The sequence below is a fragment of the Nyctereutes procyonoides genome, unplaced genomic scaffold, assembly GCF_905146905.1.
Source record: "Nyctereutes procyonoides isolate TBG_1078 unplaced genomic scaffold, NYPRO_anot_genome, whole genome shotgun sequence".
Taxonomy (NCBI): domain Eukaryota; kingdom Metazoa; phylum Chordata; class Mammalia; order Carnivora; family Canidae; genus Nyctereutes; species Nyctereutes procyonoides.
The window spans coordinates 57273301-57298945 of NW_026575142.1; the positions used below are offsets into that span (position 1 = coordinate 57273301).

The following is a 25645-nucleotide window of genomic DNA, read 5'->3' on the forward strand; positions in this document are numbered from 1 at the left end:
CAATGCCCGCCTGGCACACCGTGGACCATGGGAATGAAGCAATGATGAGTGGGTGGCTGCTGGATGAACGCACGAGCTGCCCTTGCCCTTTCAGGACCCGGTGGGAGTCAGGATCAGGGCCCGTCCTGGACACCACTCGGCGCTCGGTCGGAAGGGGGCGTCGGAGGCCCGGGACCCAGGGTGGCCCGCAAGGGGTCGGGCGTGCCGGGGGGACCCTGCGCCACCAACTCCGCGCGAATTTCGCTTTCGCTTCGGGCCAGCTGGAGGCGGCGGGGCCGTCCCCGGAGCGACCGCGGCCGAGCACCCGCGGAGTTAATCCGAAAGCGCCGCAAGCCCCCGGGCCCAGCTCCACGTGTCACCGAGAAGCTGATGTAGAGAGAGACAGAGAGAGAAAGCGAGCTGGACACCGGAGTCCCGGGAAAGTCCTGGCGCGCCTCGGGCCAATTATAAAAATGTGACCCCCGGGTCGGCCTCCCACCGCCGCGCTCCCCTGCTGCGTCCGCAGTCCGCGTCCAGCGCCCGCCCGGGTCCACGCCGCGCCCGCCCAGCATGTGCCCGCCGCGCGGTGAGTACGGCCCGCGGGGGCTCGGCGGCGCCCGCCCGGGGGGGGGGAGGACGCGGGGGCTCGGCGGCGCCCGCCCGGGGGGGGGGAGGACGCGGGGGCTCGGCGGCGCCCGGGGGGGAGGACGCGGGGGCTCGGCGGCGCCCGCCCGGGGGGGGGAGGACGCGGGGGCTCGGCGGCGCTCGGGGAGGAGGACGCGGGGGCTCGGCGGCGCCGCCCGGGTGGGGGGAGGACGCGGGGCTCGGCGGCGCTCGGGGAGGAGGACGCGGGGGCTCGGCGGCGCTCGGGGAGGAGGACGCGGGGGTCGGCGGCGCCCGGGTGGGGAGGACGCGGGGGCTCGGCGGCGCTCGGGGAGGAGGACGCGGGGGCTCGGCGGCGCTCGGGGGGGGAGGACGCGGGGCTCGGCGGCGCCCGGGGGGGAGGACGCGGGGGCTCGGCGGCGCTCGGGGAGGAGGACGCGGGGGCTCGGCGGCGCCCGCCCGGGGTGGGGGGGAGGACGCGGGGGCTCGGCGGCGCCCGCCCGGGGTGGGGGGGAGGACGCGGGGGCTCGGCGGCGCCCGCCCGGGGCAGGAGCACAGTCCGCCGCCTCGTGCGGAGCGGAAGGACGGGACGACTGCTCCGTAGGACATCGTCTCCTCGTCGGGAGACCGCCTCGCGGCCTCTCCTCATGCCCACTTCGCAGATTTGAAACTGAGGCCCCACGGGCTGCCTTTGTCCCTCTGGGTCCCTCAGTCCCACGGCTGCAAGAGGGCACGTCCCAGCCAGCCTCGGAGGGAGGCTTTGTCGGCCCCACTGTTTCCAGACCACGGGGCCACGAGCCTGGGCTAGTCCCTGCACTTCCTGGCCTCAGTCTCCCTGCTGGCGAATTAGTGGCTTTTTCGGGGTGAGCTCTGAGTCCAGCACCCTTGTCTGAGCTCGTTAGGGGGCCCTCTCGGGCAGCTGGCTTCTGGCCCTACACTAAAGCCGCGCCTTCCAAGAACTCGATTCTTTCCCAGGCGTTGAAGGCAGATGGGAAACGGTGGAGGGAGCTTGGTGTCGGTTAAGATGTGGACGGGAGGACATGACCAGAATGGATGGAAGGTAGAGGCAGGCCAAACCAAGCTGACAAGCTCAGCCTGCTCCTTGCTTCCTTTCCAGGCCTCCTCCTTGTGACCATCCTGGTCCTCCTAAGCCACCTGCACCACCTTATTTGGGCCAGGAGCCTCCCCACAGCCTCACCAAGCCCAGGAATATTCCAGTGCCTCAACCACTCCCAAAACCTGCTGAGAGCCGTCAGCAACACGCTTCAGAAGGTGAGACTTTCAATATTCTTGTTCCCATTTTGCGGCCCATCTAGGGAAGGAGTTTGTCTGAACCCTCCCCGTCACCTGAAAGAATTGCAGAGAAACTTAGGGCGTTAATCAGGAGCTGTCAAGAGGGGGAGAGGGAACTTTACAGTGGGCCCAACTATTAGCTAACAAGACTCAATGAAATTGTGTCTCCAGAGAAAGCAAGAGTGGTAATAAATTATAATGGCATTCATTGTGGCTATGTCTACACAGAGGAAAGTGGATGTTTACAGTGTTCCCTGTAGCCTGCCAACAGAGATGGAATTGTGTCAGGCCTACACTGTTTCTCTGACACACTTATCAATCCAGGAAACCGTTATTAGGTGCTGCCTCTGTGCTCTAGGGGCTACAACGATGAATTAGACTCGCCCCTCACACTGCTCATCAGCTTCTGATGTGCTGATGCAATTCTTTGAGCAACACATTTCAGGGGGCCTGTGACAGTGTGTCTCAAGCCTTCATTTTCTAGGGAGATTGTTGTCTAATATTATTTACAGTTTCATTCATTCTTTTAGGTTTCATATTTTAATGCAAAAACATTCTTTTTTTTTTTTTCCCCTTTAAAAGTGCTTCTGTACCTATAGCTCTTCTGGAACAGCCAAAGACTGATGTTTTAAAAGCTGTCTTTTGCCTTCCTGTTCTCTGGTGAATCTTTCCTGAATATTTTCTAGCTTGTTGTTTTATGAATATCTTAAAATAAGCTCAATACCACAAGGCCTTCTTAAAAAATTCTTTTCACCTTCTAATCTTGCACAATGTGCTGCCAATTGCTCCTCATAGTTTAGTCAATCTTAATTAAAAAGGCAGCTCACGGGAATCCCTGGGTGGCTCAGCGGTTTAGTGCCTGCCTTTGGCCCAGGGTGCGATTCTGGAGTCCTGGGATCGAGTCCCACGTCAGGCTCCCAGCATGGAGCCTGCTTCTCCCTCCACCTGTGTCTCTGCCTCTCTCTCTCTCTCTCTCTCTCTCTCTATGTCTGTCATAAATAAATCTTTAAAAAAAAAAAAAGGCAGCTCACCAAGTGAAAACTGCAGAGAAAAGTCCTTTGACTTCTGAAGAAGGTTTCAAAATGGATAAAATTTAGGAGCTGCAATTTAAATAGAGGCTTTCGGGGCACCTGCGTGGCTCACTGGTAGAGCACCTGCCTTTGGCTCAGGGCATGATCCCAGGGTCCTGGGATGGAGTCCCACATCAGGCTCCCCGCAGGGAGCCTGCTTCACCTCCTGCCTGTGTCTCTGCCTCTCTCTGTGTCTCTCAAGAATAAATAAATAACATATTTTTAAGAATAATATAAAAATAGAGGCTTTACGTGATGAAGCTAACTCTGGTCCTCAAGTACAGCACTAAAAGTCAAAAGATTACAGCATGCAATTTGTTATTTTTTTCTATCATTCCTTTGTCAAATTTGCTAGAACAAATGAGCTGGCTACCTACAGAAAAAAGAGGTGGCAAATGCATGCAATTCACAACCCACAGATTTGTAGAGTTTGGCCTATACCTATTGTCTTTTATTTGGATTTTGGGTTTGATGCCATTGAAAAAGTAGACCTTTCATATAAGAATCCAAATTTCTGGCTTCTCTAGAAAAGATCAGAGGAACTACAATGGAGGGCCCGTATTTCCAAATTTAACTCCTTACCACCTGCTCAGGATAGTGGCTGCCCACGTGTGTGTGAACACCTCCAGGAATAGTGTATAGTTTCTGCTATACACTATTCCTGTTGCTGCTGCTGTAACAAATTACCACAATGAAAGTGGCTTTAAACAACAACAATTTATTATCTTACAGCTCTGGAGTTCAGAAATCTGAAATAGGCTAGAATCCAGGTGTGAACAGAGTTGTGTCCCTTTTTGGGGACTCTAGGGGAGAATCCATTTTCTTGCCTCTTCCAGCTTCTGGGGGCAGCCCACATTCCTTGGTGTATGGCCCCCTTCCATCGTCAAAGCCAGTAATGGTCAACTCAGTCTTCTTCATGCTGCATTGCTCTGACGTTGACTCTCCTGCCTCCTTCGGTTTATAATGACTCAGCAATTACATTGGACCCACCCAGATAATCCAAGATAACCTCCCTATTTAAGGTCAGCTGATTAATGACCTTCATTTCATCAGCTACCCTAATTCCCCTTGGCCGGGGAACACATTCTCACATTCCAGGGATCAGGAAGTGGATGGCAGGGTGGAGGCATGGGGCATTATGCTGCCTACCACAGACAGAGGTTTTACTACTTGTTTCCAAACATGTTCTGCATCTCAAGCCTTCATTATGGGTCATGTGTTCCCTCTGCCTGAATTTCTCTCTCCTCTGCCTATCGAGCTTCTCCTCCTCTTAATGCAGATGTCCCATCTCTGGTGAGCCGTCATACCCCTCTCAGTACTTCTCACCCGCTGACATGACTCCTAGTCGTTTAGGCACTTTCCTGTCTCTTTCCTGGAATCTGGGAAGGGAGCAGGAGATAACGGTCCTCTTCCTTAGTACAGTAAGTCCCCCCTTATCCAAGGGGGATACTTTCTGAGACCCCCAGTGGACTTCTGAAGCTGCAGCCAGTACTGAAGCCTATATTGTGTTTTAACAATATGTCATGTGAATGTGCTCTCTAAATATCTTACTGTATTCACCCTTCTTTATTTATGTGATGATGTGAAATGATAAAATGCCCATGTGATGAGATGAAGTGAATGACCCAGGCATTGTGACGTATAGCATTAGGCTACCATTAACCTTTTGACTATGCATTGGAAGGAGGATCATCTCCTTCCAGAGCACAGTTGCTGTCACATAACTGAAACCAGGGAAAGCGAAGCCACACATAAGAGGGACAACTACTCACACACCTTAGGCTTGATGAATGAATGGCATGAAGTGATTTCAATCTTCAATCAAATTTACTGACTTTTTAGAGAAATTTCCTAAATATGTTCAACGATGCTTTCCAGCATGTTTAGAAGATGATACCTGTGTGCGTGGCTGTGTGTGTATGTATACCGCAAACTAAATCTCCACTCGTCTTTAGGGCTACATGTTTGTTATATCCGTCAAGTTGTGACCTTAACAGTTCTGCCTTTAGAAGTTATACTTTAAAAGGATATTCAGGATATTCATAAAACACTGGTGCTTTGGCAAAAGGAAAAAACTGTTTTCACCAGAAGCAAGTGTCACAGTGTGGCGTAGATGCTGATTAGCATAGCCTGTTGAAATGATTTATAGTGTTTACATAATGGAAAGACATATCATCCAGAGAAACATGTTCTAAGCAAAGGGAAAGGAGGGAGAGAGAAAGAATGTAAATAACCTGTTTCCTTCTGTCTTATGAAGATCTCAAATTTCCTACAGGTCAAAGAGATAGATGTCAGGGGCAGCCAGCTCTCTCTTTGCTGGCACCCTGCAGTGCCAGCCTCATCTGAAGCCAGGTACCTTATTAATATTATAAACTGAGTTATTCTTTATGTTTTTTACAGGCCAGACAAACTCTAGAATTATATTCCTGCACTTCTGAAGAGATTGATCATGAAGATATCACAAAGGATAAAACCAGCACAGTGGAGGCCTGTTTACCACTGGAATTAACCATGGTATAGATGAATTTCTTCCTGAGCATGTAATACAATTAAGAGCTATGCACCAAACCTCATCTTCTTCCAAAACTGTACATGTTTCTGGTCTCCATCATCATGAGATTTTAACAGGTCCCACTTCAGAAGTTAGATTTGAAAATATATATATAAAACAAATATGTGGGGATCCCTGGGTGGCACAGCGGTTTGGCACCTGCCTTTGGCCCAGGGCGCGATCCTGGAGACCCGGGATCGAGTCCCACGTCGGGCTCCCAGTGCATGGAGCCTGCTTCTCCCTCTGCCTGTGTCTCTGTCTCTCTCTCTCTCTGTGACTATCATAAATAAAAAAAAAAAAAGAAAAAACGTCTTTTACAACAATGTGGATGTGCTTAATACTATTAACTATATACTTAAGACTAGTTAAAATGGTAAATTTTATGGTATGTGCTTTTTTTAACCATAATTTTAAAAAAGATACGTTTGGGAAAAGTCAGGAAAAGTGTATGTTAAGAATTGATACCGTTGATGTGATTTTTTTTTTTTTTTTGTCTCTAGAATGAGAGTTGCCTGGCTTCCAGAGAGATCTCTTTGATAACTGTAAGTCAGAAAATTAAAAGTTTCAGCCCATATGATGAATTCATCTCATTGATGTCTCATTAATTTTTCTTCTAGAACGGGAGTTGCCTGGCCTCTGGAAAGGCCTCTTTTATGACGGTAAGACACAAAACTCTTTCTTTCCTCAAATGCAATGCGGGGGAAACATTTTTAGCCATCTCAATTGTTTCTTCCCTCTTTTGTCATATCACTTAGGTCCTGTGCCTTAGCAGCATCTATGAGGACTTGAAGATGTACCAGATGGAATTCAAGGCCATGAACGCAAAGCTTTTAATGGATCCCAAGAGGCAGATCTTTCTGGATCAAAACATGCTGACAGCTATTGATGAGCTATTACAGGTAAGACCTTTGTACTACCAGTGAGAGTGCCTTCTTCATGCTGAGACAGGGTCCGTGATGATATAAAATCACCCCTTCCTAGATTGGGAGAGGCCTGAAATCCCCTTCCTAGATCTCCTGCAGAGCCTCTTGACAATGGGCATTTGTGAGCAGGTCACGGTAAGAAAAGCAGACTCCCACTTGTTGATCATGTGGCACAGACCAGGCTCTCTGCAGATGTTTTCATACCTTTTCTTTTATGGTCCCACGACAACCACATGGGGTATATCCAAAGGTTAGTCTTAGCCCCTTATCCACGTGGCTTGTAAGTGGCTGAGCCAGGATTTAAACTCCCATCCAAGGGATTTCACTACTTACCTTCTCACTCACTTCCAAAGGCTCCAGGATGTGCAGTGAGGGACCAGCATGCATATCTGCAAATATTGTCAGAGAAAACAAGTGGGGCTGATGCCTGGGTATGACCCATTTTGAACTAAAATGTGTATGAAATAAGAGTGACCTAGGACATATCATATCACCTAGGACATCCACAATGTCACCGATAGACAAGAATTTGCTTTGTAACTTTCTGATGCTGTAATTTTCAGCATGTGATGCTAATACAAAACATAGAAATATCCACTTGAGAAAGGGCAGGGTACATTCTGTGGTGACCAGGGCATGGGATAAAAATAAGTGTGGTATCAGGAATCACTGTTTGAAAAAGAACGTATTCCCCTTTCTTTCTTTCAATTACCATTTGAAAGGCAATGAACTTCATGTAAATATCAAAGAATATCCCCATCTAGAGAGTTATTTCATTTTCAGGCCCAAGAGTTGGGTGATTTGAGCTTTGGAATCCATTCTACCAGGAATTCTGATTCCATGCCCAAACCATTCACCTCCTCTGGGACATGTATTTTCCCTTGTAAAACTAGCATGACCTTACCTACCCTACCTTTTTCTTAGCCTTTTTGCAAGGAACAAGTAGAAGTATTGATCATTGTGCAAATGTAAGATCTTGCATCGTATTATCAAATTAAAAGGTTAAAAGTGAGAGATGCATTGCCAGGTTTGTTCACCTGGCACACATGAGTGTCTGGGGCAAACAGGTCTGTTACTCAAGGAGTTCTGATCAGTAGCAATCCATCACCTCTCTGTTCCAAAAAGGACTTAGCTTCTTAGTATGACATATAAAAATTAATTAGATATTGCAGCAGATGTCATCTTAACAGAATTGTTCCTTTCTAAAATGCAACTCCCACTGATGATTTTCTAAATAGCTTTAAGGGTCTTTTCAGAGCTCACTGAAGATACATGTGCTTGGATAATGAGTATTTCTTCTCTCAGGTCCTGCCTGGCCATCTGGCTGGGAGTGGATTTGGGTCGGGTTTAGGAGATGTAATGAGGGAGTGGGTTGCAGGCTCTGAAGCATGTATTGGCTTCACCCATTTTTACAGATAAATGTTTTAATTTTGGAATACCATATATGTCATCCTTAATATTTATCCTCATAGGCCCTGAATTTCAACAGTGTGACTGTGCCACAGAAATCCTCCCTTGAAGAGCCGGATTTTTATAAAACTAAAATCAAGCTCTGCATACTTCTTCATGCTTTCAGAATTCGTGCGGTGACCATCGATAGAATGATGAGCTATCTGAATTCTTCCTAAAAAGCTGAGGTCTCTCTCGACTTTAAAGTCATTCTTTTAAAAATGTGAACCAAAAGAATTTTTCCTAAGATAGGGGTTAAGAACCAGGGAGGGGGTGGCTTGACCTGGTCCTACTTAAGCTAGTACGATAATTCTCATGCTTGTTTACATTAGTTGCCACTCAAATTTTGAAAGATGTGACTGTTATATCCACACGATGCCTTTGACCAAGTATATTTCACATTTACTATGGATAAGTTAAGTGTTCGTGAGCAAATTGCTAAAGAGGAAAAATGTCCTCACCGAACATGTTTTTATTTTCCCTTTAATAGAAGAGCAAGACTTTATAAGCTATTTCTGTACCAAACTGTTTGTAGAAACAAACACTCAAGCATAATTTATTTAAAAATACTTATTTATATAATTTTGTGTTCATGAAAGCATGTGAATTAATTTATATTTATTTATGTTATATTTATTAAAGTATTTATTATCAAGTGGATTTGGGATATCTTATGTTCTAAAAATAAAATGATTGAGTAGAATAAGTCTCATACTTTTTTCTAATGTAGTTGAAATACATTGTGGGAAAACTGAAAACTCCAATGTGAACAAATTTCCCGGGGAAAGGATGCCCCAATATTCTTACCCACGTCCTATTTCCTCTAATCTCTTACTTTGAAAGGAGACTCATCAGACTAGATATGCTTTAATACTAAGGCCATCAAGTGAGTTATGGTTTTTGAAAGGATGTTTTGTTCAACATCTGCATCCCAGAGTAAAATATCTAAAAATGTTTTCCCCCATTAACCACAGCTCCGTAACATACTGTGCATTAGACAAATACATAATAATATCCTCCGACTGGGGAAAACATCATTAAAAGGCCTTCTAGTTAAATTATTCTAATTTTTGTGACCCTTTGGGCCCTCAGGGGAAGCTGTTTCCAAATTACAATGAGAAAAACTCTCCATTTGTTTTAAATTATACAGAACTTCTGTCTGAACCACATGGATAATTGCCTCTCTTTGACTTAAGAGATGTGCTTTTAATGACCCAATATTAAATTCCATCTTTTTAATTCTCTAAACCACATGAATTTTAAAAGATTCACCTGGCAGTTTACCATGTAATTTTAGTGCTCTGATAATCATATTCCTCCGTCTGAAAAGGCCATAAGAGAGGAACTACTTAGGGTGTCCTGCCCCCTTCCTCATGTGACCCCTCCCCACCACAGCCTGGCTGGAATCCCTGGGGTGTATGGCCACCCCAGGTCCCCTCATCTGTGTGGGCGACGGACTCCTTTGTTCAGATTCTCACCACTTGATACCCAGCTCGATAGAAATCATCAGAAACTAGATCCCAATACATATCCCCATTTCCTTGAGCGATTCCTCCACAAACTTGAATGATCTGCAAGTGATCCACAAACAGGAGTTTCTTGCCATTGAGTGCTGGGTTTGGCCTTTCAGCAGCTTTGGGTTTTTTTTTTTTTAATTTTTTTTTTTTATTCATGAGACACACAGAGAGAGAGGCAGAGACATAGGCAAAGGGAGAAGCAGGCTCCTCGCAGGGCGCCCAATGTGGGACTCAATCCCAGATCCTGGGATCACGCCCTGAGCCAAAGGCAGAGGCTCAACTGCTGAGCCACCCAGCGTCCCCTTGAACCACCCAGGCATCCCAGCAGCTTTGATTATGAGAAAGCTCAATGGCTTGATGGGGCTGGGGCCATAGAGTTGCTGCCCCCCTTCACTTGGTATGATGACTCATGTGTTGTCTGGCCAGTTGTCTGTGCCCAGAAACAAGGAGAGACAAGCAGATCATCTATGGACAGGGTTTGTAGAGAGGAACACTGATGTTACTTTGGTTCTAGAAATTACCATGACCTATGCTTCAAAAACATGACTGGCCCAAGAAACCTCTTCACAACTAATTCCATTATTACACGGGTGGTTTTTCTCTTTTTTCTTTTGATCCTGGGCCTACAATTTACAAGTTTTATAACATGACCAAGTTGTTTTAACCTCTCCTCTTCTAACTCTTCTAATAAGTGATGCTTCTAATAAGACGATGCTTGAACCTACCTCAAAGGATCAAAGTGAGGCTTTAATGCAACAGCTTGTGCAGAGGACTAGCACAGCACCTGACACATAATACGTACAGCATAAATGTGAACAGTATCGGAAAATTATTATTAGTCTTTGGGCTTGGTGACTGAGCCAAATTGGTTAAACCCTCCTTTGCTACTACTTTCTTATCTGTGAAAATCAGAAAACTGTAGCCCCTATCTCAGTGCTACTGTGAGGATTCAATGACACAGTACAGGGCTGGCATCTAATCAATGCTCAACGTCAATTTTTTTAAAGTGTTAAGATTGTTTAAAGATCTCAACGATGCCCTGGCCCTGCACAGCCCTCAGCACGTCACAGGTGTGCACCAGGCATCTGGTGCAAGCGCCTGCCTTCATGAACAAAGGATGGGGAGCAAAGTAACTTAATAATAAGACTTAATCAAATTAACTTAATAAGTAACTTAATAGGTCCTCCCCTACTAAAAGTATTCCCCAGTCCTAGCCTGTTAGAGATTCATTTGATTAACAATTCATGTTTTTATTTTTATTTTTTTAAAGATTTATTTATTTATTCATGAGAGATAGAGAAGCAGAAACATAGGCAGAGGGAGAAGCAGGCTCCCCAAAGGGAGCCTGATGCCTGCAGGACTCATCCAGGATCCCAGAATCACGCCCTGAGCCAAAGGCAGACGCTCAACCGCTGAGCCACTCAGGTGTTCCTGATTAACAAATCATTTTTAAATAAGCAATAAAAATAAGCAGTGAAAGTGTTTCTCTCACCTGAGAATGACTGAATCAGAAAATTAACATGAAAATAAACAACTGACAGCTGCCCCATCAAGGACCCAGAGCTTTAGGAAAAGCAAACAGTTCTGGGGAGCGGTCTGGCCAGACATCCACAGGTAGGAATTGGTCAACTCAACAGATGCAAAAGTCCCTCAGACATCCTAATGAGGAAAGGAAACATGGGAACAGAAAGAGAAGAAAAACTAGCTTTGTCTGGGGCCAGCATCAACAGAGACTGGTGAGTCCCCTTGGCCGCATCACCCCCAACCATTCAGGTGCTATCCTTGTTTCAAGACTAAACACCTGGTTCTAGCTAGCATGATCTGGCTTCCTAGTTTAAGGCAAAGTGCCTTACAATACTGCCACAGACTGAATGTTTGTGCCCCTCTAAACTCCTATATTGAAGCCCTGATCCCCAAAGCAATGATACTTAGAGGGGAGGCATTAGGAGTTGAGTTAGGTCATAAGCATGTTGCCCTGATGATAGGATTAATACTCTTGTAAGAAGAGATTGGGAGAAAACCCTTGGGGCGGACACAGGGACAGGTAGCTGACTACAAACCAGGATGAGAGCCCTCACCAGACACCAAATCTGCTGGCACCCTGACCTCAGAATTCCCAGCCTCCGGGGACCCTGATGAATGAATGTTTGTTTAAGCCACCCAGTCTGTAGTATTTCATTCTAACAGTCTGAGCTGATGGAGACATCTATTTTAAGTAAGAAAAAACCAAGCCAGTTTTCAAAAATTGAATTGTATCAATTTTTTGGTTGAAATGTATTTGGTGAGAACAGGTCAAAAACAGTTGTACTTGTGTATCTTTGATTATGATATTAAAAATATAAATGTGAAGGGCACCTGGCTGGCTCAGTCGGGAGAGCATGTGACTCTTGATCTCAGGATGGTGAGTTCAAGCCCCACACTGGGCATAGAGCTTACTTAAAAAAAAAAAAAAAAAAAAAAGAAAGAAATGAAGGGGCACCTGGGTGGCTTAGTCGATTGTCTGACTATTGATTCTGGCTCAGGTCGTGATCTCAGGGTCATGAGATAGAACCTCACATCGGGTTCTGTGCTCCATACAGAGTCTGCTTAGGATTCTCTCTCTCCCACCCTCTGTCCCACCCCCCGCTTGTTCTCTCTAAAAAAATAAATAAAATCTTTTAAAGCTGTGGATGTGATTTTATGACATCAACTTAACATCAGAGATAGTATATTCATGTGACCTTTTTTTAGAAGCAGTTTTAACTAATGCTTATAGGTGCTAACTAAATGCTTGTCATGTTCCTAAGTGTTTACCACAAAGGCATAAAATCCTCCCAATAATTCTATGGGGAGAAACTATCACCTTCCCCTTTTGATAGATAAGGAAACTCAGGTAAGAAGCCATGTAAGCTAGCATGACAAGGAAGTGACACACCATGATTTGACCCCTGGCCACCTGTTCCAGCCTATGAAGCCACTCCAGGCTTTCACTTCTGGTAATAAGGGCCCAGTAAGTCAAGGGACATTTCCATCACGACCATATAAACATCATCATGGTTATTTATACATCTCTTCCCCTCAAGACACCATGAAAACCTCAAGTACAGGAAATGCCATGTTACTCATGTCTATGTGTTCTCAGGCCCTGGCACTTAAATGTGGTGGAAAGTGAGAGGTGGCAAATCTTGATGGGCTCTCATATGTCTCTCATTTCTTTTTCTAATCTAGGAATAAAGAAGAAAGTTTTAGTCTTCAAAAATCAAAGTATTCGGGCAGCCCGGGTGGCTCAGCGGTTTAGCGCTGCCTTCGGCCCAGGGCCTGATCCTGGAGACCAGGGATCGAGTCCCATGTCAGACTCCCTGCATGGAGCCTGCTTCTCCCTCTGCCTCTCTCTCTCTCTCTCTCTCTCTCTCTCTCTCTCTCTCTCTCTCTCATGAATAAATAATAAATAAAATCTTAAAAAAAAAAGTATTCCCCATTACCAAAAAAAAAAAAAAAAAGCTTAAACTTATAAAGAATGCACATGCATGCTTGATTCAAAACAATTTTACATGCTTATACTGGGGAAAAAAAATCCAAAATTCATAAGCATGTTGATTTACATAATCCACATACCTAAAGTTTGGCATCATCACACTGGTGAACCAAAGAGTGGTCCACTTCCCCTTGCACACGTCTTACACACAAACCCCTCAATGGTAGTTTCAAGAGGACCAGGCAATCATCTCATTGGCTGGTTCCCAAACTGGCCCTGACAGGAATGGTTTGCAGATCCAGCCAAGCTCCTTGACACTGCCCCCTCCCCATAGCCCTCAGTAACTCCCCCCCCCCCCAAGAGAAGCTTCACTTCTGAACACTTTACCCATGCAGGTTACAGATAACATTTCACAAATGGCTTTTACAGTTCAGGAAAAATTAAAAACTCACTTAACTATCCAAGTCCCTCCTGCAGTTAAGTTTTTATAAGTAACAAAACCATCTCTTAGACTCCCCAACTTGCTTGAAGATAAAACACTACTGTAAATGCACAGAGCATACCCTCTTCTAAAACTGAAACTTAGGGCACCTTGGGGGCTCAGTGGTTGAGCATCTGCCTTTGGCTCAGGTCCTGATCCCAGGGTCCTGGAATCGAGTCCCACATCAGGCTTCCCACAGGAAACCTGCTTCTCCCTCTGCCTACGTCTCTGCCTCTCTCAGTGTGTCTCTCATGAATAAATAAAATATTTTTAAAAATAAAAATAAAATAAAATAAAAAATAAAAATGAAACTCAAGCCAGAGGTTACAGCAAGAATGGACTTCCACAGAATAAAGATGGCTGACTAACTTCAGGATGTCTTGTCTAACCAGGAATCTACATTGTGACTGGAACAGACTGGATCTAAACCCACTGGGGGGCTTCAGGGCAGAGCTGGAGGTCCCCATAATGAAGCAGAAAAAACCTCAGAACTCTGAGCTCAGAATTCAACTCCAGGACCTCAGTTCAAGAGCCGTTATCAAAAATATTCAAACCACAGGATGTGGGCAGGAAAAGACACAATCTCAGCAGTTATCCAGTTGGGATCACACCCTTCGGCAAGCAGCATACTGCTTTGCCCCATGAACTTCCAGCAATGAGCAATGAGGCTGGGCCTACAGCTGAAAACCACCATCCTCATGAGAACCCCTTTAAAAATCAGCAACTACAATGGCCTCTTCAGAAAATGGGAATGGGGTGCCTGAGTGGCTCCGTGGTTGAGCATCTGCCTTTGCCTCGGGTCGTGATCGCGAGGTCCTGGGATTGAGTCCTGCATCAGGCCCCCCATGGAGGGCCTGCTTCTCCCTCTGCCTCTCTCTGTGGAGAGAGAGAGAGGGAGGGAGGGAGGGAGGGAGGGAGAGAGAGAGAGAGAGAGAGAGAGAGAGAGGAAGGAAGGAAGGAAGGAAGGAAGGAAGGAAGGAAGGAAGGAAGGGAAAAGAAAAGAAAAGAAAAGGAAAGGAAAAGAAAAAAGAAGAGAAAAGGAAAAGAAAAGAAAAGAAAAGAAAAGAAAAGAAAAGAAAAGAAAAGAAAAGAAAAGAAAAGAAAAGAAAAGAAATAAAGAGAAAAGAAAGAAAATGGGAATGAAAATGTGCTTCCACATGACAAAGAAGGGGAGGAAAATTTTTCCCTAAAGCAATTCAATAAAATTACAAAATGAGTCCCCAACACACAGAAAAATCCCATTAGGAGATGCCCAGGTGAGGACCTACTATGAATCCACCTGGTTTTAAATAAAAACACACCTTCCAATAAGAAGGCGGAAGGGGTATAGTCACATACGCCATCATTCCTGGAGTGAGGACAGTCAAGGGGACATGCAGGTTCTTCTGAGTCTCTGCAAACTCCTGGGTGAACCAGCTCCCCCTGCTTTATACTGCCCCAGTCCAAGAACTGGAGAACTGGCTACAAAACCAACTAATGCCCAAACAGCCAAGACAACAGCAATTAAGAAATATGATGCTTTCAAAAATAATTTGTAAGTAAATAATAATACAAAGAAGGCACATTAGTACTATACAAATGCAGATTTATTTTGCTTCCCTTCATCTATAGTATGAGAAAGGTTGAAAATGTTAGGAAACCAGCTTACATCCAAAGCACCTCTGAGATTATGCTTTTCTTCAGAAAACAACTTATAAAAAATAATAAACATTTAAAAATTCAAGTCCTTTAATAAAGTATTTTACATTCCTGAATGTTAAAACTCCTTGTGTTTCCTAAAATATAGTACAATTAAAAAAAAAAACAAACTCATAAAGTGACACTGATTTGAATTCCACAGGATCCCTGACAATTAAAAATATGTTCTTCCTTATAAAGTAAATTTGTTCTTCACAGGCAAAACAATAGTTAAAGTGTACTTCTTTGATTAATTCATTGAGATTTATCTTATTCTCCAGCTAATTATTACAGAAGACTAATGGTAATTTATAGTTTCTTTGAATAAGTTAACAAAACATATCCAAAATGTTAATCATCACACACATGATTCTGGGAGAGCGACAAGATCTATACATACCAAAAAAAAAAAAAAAAAAACATTTCACCAATTAACAAAAGCCAATGTGGCTCATTATTCCCTGGGGCAGGTCTTCTTCAAGAAGACAGGACAATCTTCCCTTGGTCCTGCTATGGCTATTTCTGAGTGGCATTCTTTTCCCCCCAGAAAGTAAATGATCCCAGGGTGAAATTCAAGAAATGTAGTGCTTGGCTTTGTGATTTTGGAAGGTTGATGAAATCTGCAAGGACTCCCCAACCATCCATCCGGTTGAACTTCGCCATGTGAGATAAGATCGCTTCTGAGTGTGCACCCCAACATGTGATGGGGACAGGATTACATTCCTTTCTCGTCACTCTAGGACCAGGTAACATGACTGGTTCTCCAGTTTGACAAACCACTGGCCAGACAGGAAGGTGATGTGAACTATGGAAACCATCCCACCTAAGAAGATATATTGTACCCAGAGACCTGTGCGTCTGTCTGAGAAGAGGCTAAAAGAACAGGAATCTTTCCTCATGATTAACGTCACTGTGAAAAAAAGCCCAACTAAATTAGTGCAAGTTTAAGCATACTACCACTTAATTGCTAAAAAGGTTTTGAAAACTTGATAGGGATTTCATAGTTCACAGACTCCAAAAGGAATGTTACCACATTTCTCACCTGACTGAGTGGAGCCATTGGAAGCACCTTTGGATAGATGTTGAATGGGGAAGCAGGGCAGGATGGTGTGAGCAGGAGGTGTTAAAAAAAAAAAAAAAAAAGATCTTGATGTTATAGAGGTTTTTTTCTTCCTTAAGTTTTCCAAGTATTTTACATTTTCTGTGCCCCTGAATAATGTGAGCTACAGAGTGGCTGCCTGTGTGAAAGGAGTTGCCTCCAGACTGTAAGTTCAAGGTCTCATCAAGTCCATACCCAATTACCAGATGAAGTGGTCTCTTGCGGATGAAAGCTCCTGAGGCTTCCTTTTTCAGTTCATCTTCCAAACTTCACCTTTCCTGTAAGAAACCTAACAAAAGAAAGAATCGAACAAATTCAGGGATTCACTGTTGGGGGGGGGGGGCGCATGCTTTTAGAGCAAATCACTTGGCCATTTCAAAAAAGATCTTCTGCAATGGCTGGGTTTTCCTGAGCTGAAGACAAGCTACTGCAATTTCAAGACTGTGGTTACAAGATATACTAAAATATCCTGATAGAAATACAAAATTGCACCAACTAACTGGATATCCCAGCCACACAAAAGCACAGAATATTGGCAATTTTTGATTTTTTTTTTTTTGCTTGTTTGTTTTTAACTCAGAAGAGTTTTGTTTTCCTGTTTAATGAGGGATTTGGACTAATACGCTGGTTTTTATGATCTCTTTCAGCGCCAAAAAGATCTCACAGACCCATTTATGGTTCTAATGTAGCAACAGGGGTAGCCCCGGTGGCACAGCGGTTTAGCGCCGCCTGCAGCCCAGGGCGTGATCCTGGAGACCCTGGATCGAGTCCCACGTCAGGCTCCCTGCATGGAGCCTGCTTCTCCCTCTGCCTGTGTCTCTGCCCCTCTCTCTGTCTCTATGAGTAAATAAATAAAATCTTAAAATAATAATAATAATAATAATAATAATAATAATAATAATAATGTAGCAACAAGTCAAGCGTCTCCTGAGATCAGGAGCAGACACAAACAAAAAACAAAACAATAGCCCATTGTAGTTTGTGAGAGAGACTTTTCAAGGCTTACTCTGATGGAAGAGGCTGTGATTATGACAGCACAGAGGCCATAGATGGCGACAGGCAGAGGCGCCTATATGCAAATAAGCAGATTTCCACACGTGGGTCTCAGTGATTTACAAAATTTCAACATATCCAGGAGCGTGAATGAAAAATTTGGCACTGAAACTAGATATCCTATTTGCTTGAGGTTTCTGCATCCAAAATCTATGGGGGAAATATGCCCACGGTATCTCAAAGCATCCTGACAGATCACAGAATGATTTTACTCTTCATACAAACTTATGGGGCATTTACATTTTTTTACATTCTTTTTGGAATAAAAAGTTGAAACAGAATTCCAATAAAACCCTCTCCCTGCGGCCTTGGGGAAGTGACACTACATTTGTCAATGATGGTAACAATACATTATGAAGTTTTGAACTGGTTTGACCAGTGTGCCAAATCAAGCTGCGCACACAAAAAAGAAGTGTTTAAGACAAAGGAAGGAGCTGTAGAGTTTTCTGGATTAGGACTAGAAACTTTAGCCCTCCTCTGGGCTCTCCTTTTCCACTTCTCTTCTCTGCTACTCGAGGTTCACTGGTGCCACCCAGTGGCCTCCCCCAGCACCGCTCCAGGCGACCAGGCCTTAGAAGGCTGAAGGTCTCAAGAACCACAATGAAACATTCTTGGCCACCCCTTAGGGAGCTAAATACCTGGAGCTGTCCACGCGTGATCTTTTTTTCATTCCCACAATAAACCCAGGACAGAAGGGTTTTTGCACCCATTTTCCAGATAGGAACAGAGAGTCTTAAAGTTCGGTTGAGAATTTGCTTGGTCACAAAGCCAGCCAGCATTTTAGACGGGATTTGAACCGTTCCTCTGACCCCACACACAAATCACCTTTACTTAGATTATGGCAGTCCACATGCTTACCCTACACTTCTGTAATTCTCTGAACCCAAGCTCATGAATAAGCAAGCAGTACATTCTATGGTAGAAACTTGCTACGTGCAAAGACACAGCTTGATTCCAAGTAAACAACTAAGATAATTTCCGGCTCACCTTTGAGCACATCTTGGACTTCAACAGAAATGTTTTTCAAGCACTTGTATAAATTCTCGGCCGTGGCATTACTCTGTTCCTTTTCTTGCCACTTCTTCAGCATCCTAAAGTTACAGATCGTAACATCTTCTTTTTTCTCCCGGATAGCATCAATATCGCTAATCTCCAACTCCAGGTTGGCAATCGCAATTTTTATCCACTCCTTCCCCAGCTTCGCAGCAAGGGTAATCAACTGTGTGTCTGTTAACAGGGTCCTGGTCTTTGCTCCGTCTAAAAGCAAAACAGAAGTCTTCTGCTGAGAAGTTCTTCTCAACACTTCAATCACTTATAACAAATTATAATGAAAATGTGTTCACCTTATATAAAGGAGGACATCATGATTTGTAACATAAGCTGCCTTTAAAATACATTTGAGTGTCAAAAACTCCCTTTTTCCCAAACTATTATAAGGACTGAGGGAAACTATTTCGTGTAATAACATTAAACGAGGGAATAATGTTCACAATGGTAATTCAGGGAGTGAGACTTTTACCAAGTGGCACAAACTGGGTTGGAATAAAAAAATCAGACACCGAAAATAATTTTTATGGGTCAAAAATAAAAATGTAGTTACACCCTTGCCCAGCTCTGTGTCTTTATTTGAATGTTAGTGCCACATAGAGATGCTACCTTAAGGGCCACTAAAGCGGGCAGCAAGACATCTGACTTGCAATCTCCATTATGCCATCTCCTGGCATTAGGGGAAAAACGGCACCCACAGAAAAGTCATGAGATGGTATCTGTAGTATCTGTTGATCTCTTAAGAAATATGTATTTGCCACTGTTAAACCTTCAGCCCCATGAAAAATATTAGCCCTATCACTAAGCTAGATTTTCTCTTTTCATGTTTTTTTTTTTTTTAAAGATTTTATTTATTTGTTCGTGAGAGACACAGGGAGGGAGGCAGAGACAAAGGCAGAGGGAGAAGCAGGCTCCCTGCAGGGAGCCTGATGCAGGACTCGATCCCAGGATCCTGGGATCATGCCCTGAGCCAAAGGCAGATGCTCAACCGCTGAGCCACCAAGGTGCCCCTCTTTTCATGTTTTTTAGTTGGTTGTGCAACAGTGTGGCAAAACTCAGGGGTCCTCTAGATTCAGTGAAGGATCATAAAGGCACTACAAATAGAGGTGAAATTAGAAGGGAGTGAGAGGTGGAGTACTTTCTGCCCTTCCTCCAGAACCACGATACCTCTGGCTCATCTATAACTGACAATTTACTACTATGAATCTAACCTTTGTCCTGGGACCCTTCCCCACCTCACAGATCCCTAACCTTCTAGATTGAAGAATGGGTCTAAGCGATGGCCTGCGCCCTCTAGTGGCTTCTCGAGACGTGGTGCATGCTCCTAGCTCTCCCAACTGCTGCTGCAATGAAATCTGCACAGGGAACCTAGGGAAAATACAAGTTCTCAGGACCATCCTCAAATCTACTGTTTCTGATTCCGAACCTAAACTTTAACACGATCTCCAGGTGAGTCTACTGAGCCTGAGTGGTGAGCATATTTAAAAAGCATCACACTGATGGGGTGAGTCCAAAACCACCAGGACTGTGGTGGGTGACTCAGTATCTCAAAGAATGTTGTAGAAATACCTAAACAAAAGTAAATCCTTATTAATTTATTTAGATACCATACTTTCAACTCCAAAAAAAGGCTGGAAAGCCTTAATCTTTCTAGGTAGCATTTAATAATTTTAATCCTATTTCTAGCTACTTGATATTGGAGCTCATTTTAAATAGCCAAAAGTAACTGCATGTGACAACAAAAACTTTTCCTATGTATCACTGTAATATAAAAGTGTGTCCCGGTTATTAGATGAATAATGTCTGAGGATCTAATGAATAGCACGATGACTAGAGTTAACAATACTGTATTATATACTTGAAATTTGCTGAGAGTACATCTTCTGTACTGTCACCACCAAAAAAAAAAAAAAAAAAAGTGAGGTGATGGATGTGCTAATTAACTTGATTGGTAAATATTTTACAATGCACATGTATATCAAATCATCACACTGTATGCTGTAAATACACACAATTTTATTTGTCAATTATGTCTCAATAAAACTAGAAAAAACGTATTCCAATTTAGTTAGGTTTTTAAAATAATTCTAAAGCCTCACTTATTTCGATGTTTACTTAACAAAAAATAACAATAACCATTTCTATAGTGATGTACAGTAAAATCATCCACGTCATCCTCACAGTCTCCTGTTCTAGAAAGTAGAGAGTATCTTGCTTCCATTTATACAGTTTATCCGCTTTCAGAGATTCGTACCTTATAATAATAGGAAAAGAAAAGGTATTTTGATGAAGCAGTTAATTTAGGAAGTTGAGGCCCCTGAAGTCTTAAGGCCTCAACTCTCATATAATTTGAGTCCGTTTTTAAACTTAGGTTTGTAAATTCTGGTTAGACTGGGATTTTGAGCTAGAGACTCCATCTTCTGGTTCCTTGGAGTACTGCTGTGAAGCATTTTAAATCTCTTCTTGTATTTTCACAACTATCAAGCCTTGGTCTCTGCCATTTAATTGGAAGAAACTGAGACCTGCCTCCAATAATTGAGCTGGAGGCTCTTTACCCCAGATGCAGCTGGTAACCGTGAAGCCAATGAATGCATACATAGACATTTACTATTTCATTCATTCAACTGACATTCATTACAGCTGTCATCATTGACATCATTTTATGTCATCACTGACCTAAAAAGCTCCACACTCATTGCTACAGGAAACGTAAAGATGGATGGTTCATGGCCCCTACGCTTACATGCTTAATGGGAGCTCACCCTGGTGCCTCATTCTATTTAGACTGAGTGAAGAGGTGGAGTGGGGGCTCTAGCTGGGAAAAGGATGAGGCCAACCAAGGAGGACCCTCATCCGGGGCCTGAGGAGCTGGCACACAGGGAGAAGGTACCCGAGAGGGCAGGCACACCTGGGATGCGGCTCCGGAAGTCTGACCCAACAGCATGGGCTTGGATGACAATCAAAGGGGAAACCAGGGAAAATAATGTAAAGCCACTGATGACACTTTTACACACCTGAAGTGTCAACCTGCTTCATTCTCTTGTCATAAACGTCCTCATCAGGTAAGCTGCTGGTCATTTTTCGCCGCCTGTTACCTTTAAAAACAAAAACATCAACAAATTGGCTTACCCTTCTATTTCTTATTTTCCACCTACCTTTAATGAGGATTTTTAAAGTAAACATCATTCGGGTACAAACAAATTGAAAATGAAATCAAAAGTTGTCTGGATGATTAAGAGAATTACAGAACACTTAGCAGATCTTTAATGATACATTTGCCCAGCGAAAGAAAAATTCTAGCAGATGGAATAAAAGAATAGATTAAAACCCATTCAATGTCCAGTTAACCAGCACTTACCACTTGTGCTGCTTTTTGAAATGTTCTGATTCTGATCATGCTGAACCCAGTCACCTGTTAAAGTGTAATAAGCATCAATTGGAAATAGTACAAAATTTGATTTAAATCAATTTATGAAAGTATATGAAGCTCTAGAATCTTGGAGATCTCTCTGAAGTTCAAATATGAATTTGGGGTTTTAACTTGGTATGTACGCCAATGCACCTATTTTTGAGATCGCAGGTCCTACAAGTCAAGTGTTTCCCAGACTCAAGTCATCTGCATACAACTATCCCAATTCTTGACAAACCCATATGCCAGGTGAAATGTTATTATTCAGTATTTCTTTATATCCCTAACCACTGTAAAGAGAACACTGGTCTCACTTGTTATATGGATAAGGAAGTCAGAAAGATAAACATTGTTTTCTTTTGAATGTATTTATGTATACTCTATCTGAAACGATCTCATATATTATCATTCTGTACTTTGGGAATACTGTACTTGAGGAGTTCTTTCTGAACGCATCATTGTGGTTCTACACCACCTTCCCAGTCTGAAATGCAGTCCCTGTTCTATGAGGTGTCTATGCCTCACGCAGGCCTTCTATAGGTCCCTATAGTGAAGATGACTTCATAATAATAAGCAATCTCAATTAACCATTAGTTTAGCCCCTCTCCCCCTCAAAACAATGGAGACCAGAAACATCTTTTAATGCAGGGTATTATTAAATGTTTTTAAAAACCAAACATAAGAGGTCTTATAAAGTAGTCTTTAAAATGACCAAGCAACTTATTCTTGGTCCAGATAATATGTTATTCAGATCGCTACAGGTTACATACCTCTATTACATTGGCATCATCTGACCAAAAAGTAACATTTTTCACGTTCATTTACTTGAACAAAGAATGAATACCAAGAAAAACAACACAATCACTGACACACAGTCCCAACTATTTACAAGTAAATAAATTTTAGCTCAGATAAAAGGGCCTGTAACTCAAGAGTATAATACTGAGAATAAGAATCAATCCCATCTACTGAAAAGGCTCATACTTAAGCGAAGACTGAGAATTCCAAAATGCGTAAATCGGGATTCACAGCTAAAGTATAAAGACACGACAGAAAATGCAGACTCAGGCAGCCCAGGTGGCTCAGCGGTTTAGCGCCGCCTTCAGCCCAGGGCCTGATGCTGGAGACCTGGGATCGAGTCCCACGTCGGGCTTCCTGCATGGAGCCTGCTTCTCCCTCTGCCTGTGTCTCTGCCTCTCTCTCTCTCTCTCTGTCTCTCATGAATAAATAAATAAAATCTTTAAAAAAAAAAAAAAGAAAATGCAGACTCTAACAGACAGCCATCTGTATGTTGGAAAGACATAAATGTATGACCAGCACACAGCACTCATTCTATGTCTTTAGCAATTACCAAATTCATTTGTCTATACATAACCCAATGGAAACAAAAGAAACTAGCTGAAAATGGGCTCAAATGTTGTTCCTGACATGGGACTCGATCCCAGGACCCTGGGATCATGCCCTGAGCTGAAGGCAAATGCTCAACCACGGAGCCACCCAGGCATTCCAACTCCTTCTGTTTTTTGGAATGACATTGGATTATGTATAGTACCAGGAAAGAGTTAAGGTATTATAATTCAAAATGCAAATGATGTGGGGCACCTGGGTGGCTCAGTTGTTGAGAGGCTGCCTTTGGCTCAGGTCATGATCCTAGGGTCCTGGGATGAATCCCACATTAAGGCTCCTTGCAGGAAGCCTGCTTCTCCCTCTACCTATGTCTCTGCCTTTCTCTGTGTCTTGCATGAATAAATAAATTTTTTAAAATGCAAATGATGCAAAAATAATTTCTACTACAAACATGTGGCATTGGCAGGAGGAACCTCAGTGCCATTTGCAGCTGAGGACACAGCAGCCACAAATAGGTTGAGAGACTTGCCCACAATCCCTCGTAGAGCTAGTCAGTTCTAGGGCTAGAACTAGAACCCATAGGACCTCACTCCCAACCATTTGTTGGCCTCCCTTTGGCTCCAAAATGTGTTCACTATACACATGTCTGTTGTTTTAATAACTTCCTTCCAAGAGAATTGGAGGTCAAGCTCAGACCTGCCTGAGGAAGCAGCCAGGGGCAGCTACAGGGTGTCCCTTCACTGCCTCTCCCCTCTTCCAGCAGCAGCCCTCTCCAACTCTTCCCAGGGCAGGAGAGGATGTTAAAGAGGTGGTAGCCAGAGGACTTCCCAGCGACAGACTCTTAAACAAGAGGAATGTGTTCCTATAGCAGAGCTGTGATCACACAGAGCAGGAGCTGCCAGCTGCAGGTCAAATAGGCAGGCTGACGCAAATGAGACAGGTAATCAGCCAAGATGCAAACGTACATCCAGGTCCTGGAACAGACTTTGTCAGGACACCCCTAATTCACATTGAAATACCTGAGATCCGAACTTTAGAATGGTAAGGGGAGAGGGGATCTTCTATTGGCTAAGCCCACCTACTACCTGAAGCTTCCACACACTCACAGAACTACCCCCTGACCAGGGGTCTGGACATGAGTGCCTGATAACCAGAGCCTCAAGAGGGTCTTTGTGTCTCTTAATCAGATTTCTAGATGTTATGGTAACAGAACAATCACTCTACTTATTTTTCTACCCCGACCACCCCACAAATCAGAGTTTTCATTCAAGACACAAAACACTTACATTCTCTCAGTTTTGCATTCCATACAATTTCCTCAGAATCCGTTTCGACCAAAAGTAATTTAAACTCCACTGGTTGCTCCAAATACACTTCAATGTAACTTTTCAATTTTAAAAGTGAACCATCAACAAATTCAATTTCCTTTAAAAAAAAGTGATTTTTTTTTTTTAATAAAAGCTGCAATAGTTGACAACATGAAATGTCAAATAAAGAATAATAGAAGGGTCAGTGCTGACGTGAATGCTCACTGAAATTCTGATGCTGGAAATCCCATTCCTTAATCACAGACCCTCTTTTTCTCTGGCTTCTTAAGTCCCTCTTTACTCTGACCTTCTTTTCTCCTTTGTTGAGGCTTCCAATACTATGGCCCTATTTTTTTAAAGCATAACTTTTCAGCCCTTTCTTTGTTCACTGTTTTGTGTTCCCAAACTAATCACCCTATTGTAAGTGATTTTAAACTTCCTCACCATCTTTCGCTTCAATCATTCCACAACCTAGAATTGATTCAAGACATTTACAGGACTACGTTGTGTGTTTTGTTCACATTGCCTCATTGACCACGACTTTGCCCCCAACAAATCCTTTCATTGATATTTCATGAATAAAGAATCTCAGAGAAGCTAACTAACTTGCCCAAATTCACATCTGGGAAGTGGGAGAACTGAATTCGCATCACACGTCCTGACTCAACCACTACGTTTAACCACTACAGAGACCGTCCCATGCCCTCCTCTCTTCTTCTCCAGACTGGCTAGCAAGCCTGGAGGGAGAAATCTCCTTAAAAAAAAAAAAAAAAAAAATCATTGAACTGCACTGGGCATCACCTTTAAAAACCAATACTCTTGCAAAGCCAAAGATCTCTCTCCCCCAAAGCCCTCTGCAATCCCATTTACCACTCCCATTTATGTGGTGCCCTGAGCCCAGCAGCACATCCCCATCACCTCACTTACACACTTACAGCTCTCTCCTCCAGGAGGGCTGTGTCTCCTGGTGAAACCCTCTCCCTTCAAATACAGAACAAATGTTACCATATAGAAACCCTTCCTGGATACCCGTTGCACCCATCTCTATGGTAATACCACATTACATGTTAAAATTACTTCTTGACATGCCTATAGTATGTCTCTCTTTGTAATGGTATCTTTTGAGGGAAAATATCATGACTTACTCATTTTTTAACTCTTACCCCAGACTCATTTGTATTAGGCACATTTGAGAAATGTCAGTTAAACAAATCATTAATGGCATAAAATCAATAAGAACACCTTAGATTTTTTAGCAGAGTTTCACAACTCTCAGAGTAGCCCAAAACCATTACCTTATACAATCATTAGGGCAATACTGGAGATTATCCCCCTTGGCCCAGAAATTTGGTTAAGAGGGAGTATACAATTGGTGACAGGACTAGA

At 43.4% G+C, this 25645-nt stretch overlaps 2 protein-coding genes across 3 annotated transcripts in view; one reads left to right on the plus strand and one right to left on the minus strand.

The window, feature by feature from the left end:
• Window positions 1-214: 214 nt before the first annotated feature.
• On the plus strand, window positions 215-8510 carry IL12A (interleukin 12A). Of its 2 annotated transcripts, XM_055308245.1 has the most exons (7): window positions 215-565; window positions 1700-1854; window positions 5346-5459; window positions 5997-6038; window positions 6114-6155; window positions 6252-6395; window positions 7892-8510. In XM_055308245.1, exons 1-7 carry the CDS (start codon window positions 550-552, stop codon window positions 8045-8047), a joined length of 669 nt encoding a protein of 222 aa, XP_055164220.1. In that variant the 5' UTR covers window positions 215-549; the 3' UTR covers window positions 8048-8510. The 2 variants fall into 2 exon arrangements, with proteins under 2 accessions (XP_055164220.1, XP_055164219.1); XM_055308244.1 differs by lacking the exon at window positions 215-565 and having other exon boundaries at window positions 1492-1854.
• Window positions 8511-14888: 6378 nt separating this feature from the next.
• The window catches only part of LOC129498463 (uncharacterized), a 33085-nt gene continuing 22328 nt past the window's right edge, over window positions 14889-25645 (minus strand). Inside the window, exons 14-18 of the mRNA XM_055307769.1 lie at window positions 24239-24377; window positions 21555-21608; window positions 21211-21291; window positions 18137-18406; window positions 14889-16385 (exon numbers count right to left, since the gene is read on the minus strand). Coding sequence (XP_055163744.1) covers window positions 16366-16385; window positions 18137-18406; window positions 21211-21291; window positions 21555-21608; window positions 24239-24377 — 564 coding nt within the window. The 3' untranslated portion in view covers window positions 14889-16365. The remainder of the gene's footprint in view (window positions 16386-18136; window positions 18407-21210; window positions 21292-21554; window positions 21609-24238; window positions 24378-25645) is intronic.